General features: G+C 42.6%; 2 protein-coding genes across 3 annotated transcripts in view; one reads left to right on the top strand and one right to left on the bottom strand.

The window, feature by feature from the left end:
* The first annotated feature begins 376 nt into the window (after positions 1-376).
* Positions 377-4,414, top strand: SARC_00271 (hypothetical protein). The gene is made up of 2 exons (XM_014306068.1): positions 377-1,337; positions 2,013-4,414. The coding sequence occupies exons 1-2, from the start codon at positions 488-490 to the stop codon at positions 4,094-4,096; spliced, it is 2,934 nt and encodes a 977-aa protein (XP_014161543.1). The 5' UTR covers positions 377-487; the 3' UTR covers positions 4,097-4,414.
* Positions 4,415-4,451: 37 nt separating this feature from the next.
* The window catches only part of SARC_00272, a 5,753-nt gene continuing 1,595 nt past the window's right edge, over positions 4,452-8,609 (bottom strand). For both annotated transcript variants that reach the window (XM_014306069.1, XM_014306070.1), the window contains 10 exons: positions 8,317-8,396; positions 7,946-8,047; positions 7,687-7,761; positions 7,386-7,493; positions 6,844-6,915; positions 6,595-6,724; positions 6,235-6,375; positions 5,993-6,072; positions 5,554-5,759; positions 4,452-5,208 (listed from right to left, as the gene is read on the bottom strand). In XM_014306069.1, the coding sequence (XP_014161544.1) occupies positions 5,018-5,208; positions 5,554-5,759; positions 5,993-6,072; positions 6,235-6,375; positions 6,595-6,724; positions 6,844-6,915; positions 7,386-7,493; positions 7,687-7,761; positions 7,946-8,047; positions 8,317-8,396 (1,185 nt within the window). In that variant the 3' untranslated portion in view covers positions 4,452-5,017. The remainder of the gene's footprint in view (positions 5,209-5,553; positions 5,760-5,992; positions 6,073-6,234; positions 6,376-6,594; positions 6,725-6,843; positions 6,916-7,385; positions 7,494-7,686; positions 7,762-7,945; positions 8,048-8,316; positions 8,397-8,609) is intronic.

Consider the following 8,609-nt stretch of genomic DNA (forward strand, 5'->3'; position numbering starts at 1 on the left):
AAAAGGTGTTGAGCGAATTCCAAACGCCACGCCAGCGGAGATCATGTAGTAAGTTCTTATAAGAATTACTATATATATAACTCAATTCACCTAGTAGACATTCATAGCGCTGGGCTGTTTACTCGGTTTTTGAATGTACTTCATGTACTTCATGTACTACAGGTTACATACACAGTCGCTTATATATATTTTAAATTATTGTGGTTTGCCACAGAGAAATATGTTGCAATTGACTCATTCTCTCTATGAATCATGATATTTGAAATTTTGAATTCAGTGCAGTCACCTGAATATCGATGACTCATTTAGATCTCTTGATCTAAACATAAAGTACGGACTCAAGTCTCAGGGGCCATCATTATCAAGAAGAAATGGTCAAGAAATTGTCAAAATCTTCTTGCGGTCACACACTCTCACGGGTTATGTGAATATATGATACATAACAGGTACAGTGAAGAGCAACAAGCTCGGCCCGTTGCTTCATTAGATGAGCACGATTGGCTACGGAAAAAGAGGAGCAAGCAACCTTACTTGGTTGAGAAACAAAATGGTTAAAACTCCTGCTAAGAAACAAAGCACATTGTTTTCGTTTTTTAATAAAACTCCTACTAGAGGAGTCGCATTGTCATCCATCAAAGCTGTAGAGACTAGGAAAAGAATCGACAATACTAAGGGTAAGAAACGTAAAGTTGGTGATGTGGTTGATATCACAGATGATGAGACGTCGGAGAACAGTAAGCGAACAACACTTCATAAAGTTGTGCGCGAAAATGATTCAGATAAAAATACTGCACTTGGCAGTACTGATTTCGAGCTGACCGACGAAGAACGGCAGTGGCTGTTTCGAGAGGCGCTGGCTGCGAATAGAAATTATTGTGGTGTTGGCGAGTGTTCTAGTACGCACATGAATAATACTGCTCTCAATAGCGCGCAATCTTTGCCGAAATACAAAGTAACGCAAGAAAGGTTAGTGACTAGCAAGAGTGTGGTTGCCTTGGACATCGATAGGCAACCGGGGATGGTGAAAGTAGAAGGAGGGAGCGGAGATCTACAACTGACCACGACATCTCCCGCTGTAACTCATTCAGTACCTGTAAAGAAAGAAAATGTGATATCGAATTTGGCTGAGATTGCTATGCCGTCGAAAGGAGGCGTGCTATTCCTAGATATGAGTCAGACCTTTAGTGAGTTGGAGAAGGAATCTGGACGCATAAAGAACAGTTTCGTGTTGATTCGCTTTATATGGAGGGTTCTGTGCGAGAGTCAAGATGAGCTGATAGAGGCCGTTTATCTGCTGATGGGGATGCTTGCGCCTTCGTACGAAAATATCGCCTTGGGTAAGGATAGCATGAGTGCAAAAGTGACATTGTCTGTCAGTATACATGCCTAGCATGGATATATATATATATATTCGCCGCGTATTGCTTTGCCTCGTGCTACTTGAGATTGTGAATATGGGTGGGGTGTTTCGGCTTCATTTGATCCTGATTTAAGTCAGCAAGAAGATTGTTCTGTACCATGGTTATTCCGGTCTCTGCAAGATCACTAGCTACACGGGTTTTATTCAGGCTTGTTGATTTCTCTGTATATTTCATGCTGCTTACCTTCTATCACTTGTAATATGCTGATTGCGCTGTCCCGGATGCGTTGCTCTACAATTACATATGTACTTGTCAAAATCCTTTGGCACGGTGTTATCGAATATCTGCCTGTTTTGGACGTTGTGGTATATCAGTTGTATTGTGTTTAGACTAACCTGTGATTTGGATACTGATCTCTCTTCTGCATTGCTAATTTACATTAATTTACATTCGCTTTGAGATATATGGACTTTTTGCTACGTGTCGGTTCACTTTGAATTGGAAAACCAAGACACCCTCTGACGCTATTGAGATGATTAATATGACTCTATCATACTGCCGTCTGTGATACATTTCGTTGCGTATCGTTATTTAAGTTATCATATGTGTATGTAGTTCCCTCACTCATGCTCTGATTTTGTTAACGCTCAGGTGTCGGCTCCGCTTCGTTAGCGAAAATTATTGTGGATACCACTGGATCGAACAGGAATACTTTCAGAGCCCTCGCGAGTGAGCATGGCGATATGGGAGAAGCCGCTTATCGTCTGGCACCCAAACAACGTAGTCAGATGTTTGTTGTGCAGAAAAAAGCATTACGCATGAGTACTGTACACTCCCAGTTATTACACCTCAGCAAAATATCTGGAAGTAAGGCACAGAGCAAACGAGAGGGCGTGCTGAGGAAGTTGTTTGTCGGCAGTTCCCCGGTAGAAATGAAATACCTTGTGCGATTGTGTGAGCTAAATTTGCGTGTAGGCGCTGCTCCCAAGACCATCCTCACATGTCTCGCGTACAGTCTATATATGTATCTTCATCTCAACATTGTAACAGAAGAGGAGTACGTGAAGTATGATCTCAATCAACTCCGCAAAGATCCTGACGTGCAAATCGCAACTCAGTCGTTGTTATCAGCGTATAGTAGGTGCCCGAATCCACGCGTTGTTTTAGAGACAGCACTGAGACTGAAAGATATAAAAGGTTTGGCTGAGAATTGTCCCCTTACACCCGGTATTCCTGTTAAACCTATGCTTGGGAAGCCTGTTACAAGTATCCATGCGCTGATGGAAAAGCTCCAGGATGCGATGAAAAGTAATAAGTTTTCGGCTGACCAGTCGAATAACCAGGAGAAGCAGGATGCTGCGGTGAAATACATTAAGCCGGAGGAGAAAGCCGGGCAAGAGCATCTAACAGCACAGCAACCCTTTGTTAAGGTTGAGCATGATCTACACATCAATACAGAATCTCCTTCCATATTCTGTTGTGAAACGAAATACGATGGGCAAAGAGTTCAGGTACATAGACTTTCTGATGGCACCTACCGGTTTTTTAGTCGGAATCTGTTGGACAATCAAGCATGGCCTGATCTCATTCCGATGCTGCAACAGTCCGCGGCGCAAGCACAGGCGAGAACATCAGGCTTGCTCTCTGATGAGGTAGGAACTGCAAATCTTGACGCCAAGGCGAAAGCCAACGCGGGGGATGAGAGCATAGTTCGTGTGAGTGCGGACGCAGGAAACACTAGTGTTTCATTCATTATCGATGCCGAAGTGGTGGCTGTGCGTCGTAATGAGAAGAAGCCAGAACAGAGAGCAATTCTGCCGTTCCAAACCCTATCTACACGTGGGCGAAATAACGTGGAAGTAGGTCGGATTAATGTGCAGGTTTGTCTGATGATATTTGATATCATGTTGTACGACGATAGGGCGCTCACAAGCATTCCTTTATTAGGGAGAAGGCGGACACTTCAGCGGGTTTTCGATGTGATACCCGGTTGTGTGGAATTTACGGATTCGATCGAAACTTCCAGCGAGGCCGAGGTCACGGCGCACTATCGCAAAAGCATCGTCATTGGTGAAGGACTTATGTGCAAGCGTCTGACAGACGTGTATGAGACCGGAGAGAGGGGTGATAGCTGGTTTAAACTGAAGAAAGATTACATTGTAGAAGCCGATGCACCTGCGAAAGCGCAACCTGAGACGGGTGAAAGCTGTAAGGACGGGGAAGGTGCGGAAAAATCATTGTGCGGCGACAGTCTCGATTTGGTTCCCATCGCTGCATGGCGAGGAATGGGACGAAAGGCCAAATGGTATTCACCATACTTATTGGCGGCGTATGACAGAGAGACGGGATATTACCACTCTGTATGTAAAGTGATGAGTGGTTTCACCGATGAGGTATACAAGCGATTTCACAGAGACATGACTATGGAGGGTTTAAGCAGTAAACCATCGGATTATATCGTATCGGATACGTTCCGGCCGGCTATATGGTTTCCACCCACACGCGTGTGGGAGATTAGAGGTGCAGATCTTACTATCTCTCCTGTACACACAGCTGGCCAAGGTATGGTCGCTGAAGATTCGAATAAAGGTGTATCGTTTCGCTTTCCGAGATTTATCAGGGAAAGAGCAGCCGAGGATAAGGCTCCAGAAGACGCCACGAGCACAGCAGAAGTGGTAGAGATGTTCTTCGCACAAGGGCAAAAGATCGATTCGGGTATCCGAGACGATGAATAGTTATAGTGTCACACGTCACAACCTTTTTTTGGATTACACGCCACATTATAAATTCTGTTCAGTACATGCCACATTTTTATTCTAGATGACTGACCCCATATGCATTGGAACACCCGCGAAGGCCGGGTATCTAAGTATTAATCACAAATCTTGAGGTAATAAACCCTTGCAGCTGAACGATAATGCAAATGGTCAAAGGCATAGCACAATCGATTCTGGGATGTACATATGCATTTGTTATGAAAACCGATACTTAAACCAGCTACTTTGCGAAGCATGCGGATGCCTCCCTAACTTATTGCTCAGTTGAGCTGACCCTACATTTTTTTATCAAGGATTCTGGCTTTCCATTAAATCGAAATTTGCATAATTTTTTATTCAAGTGCTGACGCTGAGATTGCATGGAACGATTACGCAATATATCGCTACTTGGCGTGTTGAAGAAGCATCGTCAAAGGGTTTGTGTATACAGGAGGCAAAGTTGTTATTAAGATCAATCCAATAGGAGGTATTAAGATCAATCCAAAACGCCTGCCTTATTATATACTACGCGCGCCTGGAAATGCCACATGAGAAGCTGCCTACCTAAATCGGCACATGAGCTCTTGAGCTGAAAATGGGGTGCAAGAAAGTCCATGTGTCCATATCACTTCCAGTAAATTTGTATACATTTACAGACTTCAGTCTATTAAGCGGTGTCGGAGTCACACAGTCACTCCCACTTCTGTGCAGACACTGAGCAAGCATGTATCTTTTGGTTTTGAGCCTGTCGCAACAATTCTAACTTCGTCAGCTCGATTATATGAGTTGATATATATTCAAAGACTGCGAGGATTAGTCCACCATACACGTGCTAATTATTGAGATTTTTTTTCTGGTATTTGGCTCTATATGTTGATAGGGCCCTATTCGCATTGCTTTTCACCACCCATCGTCGTACTCTTTACGCTCTTGCTCGTTTCGAAGAACGGCATACGCCTCATTGAGTAAATTGAAATGCTCTGTTGCCTTCGCCTTCTTCTCTGGGTCACTTTCCCTGTCTGGGTGCGTTTGTAGCGCCCTGATGCGAAACGATTCTTTGATTTCTGCATTCGTGGCAGTTGGGTCCACTCCTGATGAAGGCGCGGTATACAAGATATCAAGGTTTTGTGAAAATGCACGTTCCTAAATTGGTTCTTGGAAATGCAGACTGATCTCAAGAGGAACTAGACCAACAATTAGCTTGGCAACGATGGCTGTGTTTCCTAGAAGTAATCACGGGCTACCACAATTGATCTGAGCAAGATAATGGGTCAGATTGACGAAATACGTTGGTAGCGATACGAATTAACTAACCCCCAAAAACAAAAAAAACAAAAAACAAAAAAGAAACGCAGTTTGTTGCAAAAAATAAGGGCGCACATTTTTGAATAAGATACGAAAGCTGAATTGCGAACGAAAAAAGTGTAGCTGCGTACCCAACATAGCATAGTAGCCTTTCGGATCGGTAGGCCGTAACGGATTACGAAATTTCCAGGCCTTTATGCGTGAAGTCGTCGTGGTTGTGGATGTGTGCTGCTTTTCCTGAGTGTGCGTTTGCGTTCGTTCGCGGTGTTCTTCATTCAGCTTCTCAGCCTTCTTGAGTGTCCTCGTTGACCACAAAAGAGCTACCATTGGCTTATAGCTGTTGAATTCAAAGAGAAGACCCATCAAAATTTGCTAACAAATGAGCGAACTCCAAGTCTTCAATACGTAGCTACCGGTTAAGAAGTAAAAATAAGAGGATAAATTAAGGTGTGCAATTTGATAGAAGCAAAGTGTCGTTCCTACAGCGACAGAGTTATGCCTTCATCAAAGTTTAAGTTGTAGAGTAGAGTCATATTCTATGATATTTGAGACACTGTCAATACAACTTACGATGAGAACAGGCAGCCTAAAATACCAGTAGCCAGCACTGGGATGACAAAATTGCTCACACTGTACATCAATTCTGGCACCTGGTCGTGAAAACAATCCTCCGTCAAAAATCTCAAATAAATACAATACGATCAATACATTCCAATGCAGATTATGACAATAGAAGGTAGTGATGGCAACAAAGGTATCGTTAGATTCGAATTAAAACTATGTGGAGGACAGGTAAGTCACTCAATACTTACAAATGCGTATTCTAATTTCTTTGAACCAGCCGTCCACAGACCATGAGCAACGGTGAAAGTAGCCATACAAGCTGCCGCCACTCTTGATTCTGAATAAAGTGGTTCCCCACCAATTTGTCTCTCATCATATCCACTCACGAACTGTGTTCGAAACAAGTAGTCCACATTGAGTAAAATGTTGTCGACGGAGCAATATCCTATCAAAGCTAACGCATGAAGGTGACGTAATTAATACAGACATCAGAACAATTGGCCTGGCGTGATTTTAGTAGTCAAAACAAAATCAAGTCGATATACGAAAGCAAATGTTCCGCTCAACCAGTGCTACTGCAGTCTATCGCAGATAACGTTTGTACATACCCTTTGGAACTTGACGCCGAAGTGCCGTACTTGAAACACATAGCTTGGCAGATATACTTGTGCATGGCGAATATCATCATATGTAAGCACTAATTTCAGCCCTGAAACTTGATCACAGAGATACTCCATTCTGCGCTGAAGGTAAGTAGGAAGAGAGAGTCAACAATATGTGACAATATGATCATCATTCCAGTGATAAATATGAACTATAAGATGATTTGAATCAAAACTTTTGCATGTACATCGTACCTCAAGGCGTCTTCTGCCTTTTGCTTCTCCTCGGAATTGAGGCGCTGCTCAACAATTTCCCAAGCCCGCGTTCTGCCCGGAAAAAAAATATGAGATGCGCATCACGTAACAAAACTGCAAAGTAATTGGCAACTTCAGGCAGTATCGATGTGGAGGAATCGCGTTATAAAATTTGCATCATATTGACTAGACAGAAATTGGGGTGTCAGGTGGAGATTACACCCTGATGTCCAGGTATTGTGAGAACGAAGACTACTGCAGTCGGCTAGTGTTCATTTAAATGTTGCAACTACAAGCTGGAAAGTGTAAATATCAGTTATTTAAGTGACAATCACTCAGCGTACGCTATACACACTGCTGAGTCTGAAATATACTAGTTAGAAAGCCGTGATCAGTCATCGCGCAAAATTCCAAACGCCTGACGAGTTTGCCGACGATACCAAGCTCCTTGCTTGACGTGGAAGGGATGATAGTAACAAATTTTGAGGAAATAAATGGCAGTTTCGCCGCCCAGGATATTATTGGTTCAGATGAACACTCACCGAAACATTTGGAAGCTGCCCACAGTCTTGTTCCCAATATATGAATCTGTAAGGGGACGAGCAATCTCCAGAGCGCGCCCAACCTTCATGGGAGCAACATCTTTGGCACTGTATTGAAATGAGTCCAAGAGGCCACACGTCAATGCATAAAACTAGGTAACGGGCATGACACACTTTCCGTGATCTTTCACTGTCAAGCTAAAACTTAGATGTACATTCAATAGTCGCCAACCGGATTCAGACGCACACACACAAGCTATAGGTGAAGCATGAGCTACGCATGTATATCTTAAATACTTACTTGTATTTGAAGGATGCATACACCTGATTGACATCGGTACCTTCTGCTCCGCATTCGTTGAACGTTTCATGGATTCTGTGAAAATTTTCAATATTTTTTAAGGTACCGATTCCAACTAATCGGCTACAAAAATGTAAATCTTGTACATCAGACGACCTCAATTACAACCATATCCGCGGACTCACGAGTCACAACCCGATAGTTCGAGCAAGTTGTGGATATTGGCCGTAGGCAAAGAATTCCAATACGAGCGACAAACCTATTTGTGCTTGACCAGGATGTCCTCTTCTTGTTCACGTATTTCTTTTGTAACATATCATATTCGTTACTCCAGTAGTCGTGACCTATCTGTGCGGTATATCTAGGACGCATAAATATATGTGGTTTGAACAGTTATTAGACAAAGGGTTGCAGGCAGCGTTTTGCGTAGTCTCAAAAGTCTATTCCAAACTTTTAATCAAACAATTGCATCCATACATATAGCAATTCATCACTACGGAAATTTTTAATGGACAACGAATATACAAACTGGCAAGCCAGCAAAGAGGATAGTTTTGGGAAATTGTCATTTCGAGATGATGTCTAGTTTATGCTATCACATATTGCGAATCAATATCGAAGTTTCCATACCTTGCCGTGCACTTGAATCGAAAAATGTGGAATGGTAAATACTCGGCCATCGATTCATCGTCCGGGTGCAGAATAACATTCTATCACAAGTTAAATTATACCATAAGATGAAGATGACATAAAGCAAAGCTAGGAATAACACCTGTTCTAATTTTGGTGTACACCGAATATGAGCAGCCACTTAGGAAACACAAATGATGAATTATCCATGACAACGATACAACAGACAATGATCATGTACACAACTAACCACACATATATATATACATATATATATAAATATATGTATTTAT

The sequence above is a fragment of the Sphaeroforma arctica genome (assembly GCF_001186125.1).
Source record: "Sphaeroforma arctica JP610 unplaced genomic scaffold supercont1.7, whole genome shotgun sequence".
In the NCBI taxonomy this organism is placed as follows: domain Eukaryota; class Ichthyosporea; order Ichthyophonida; genus Sphaeroforma; species Sphaeroforma arctica.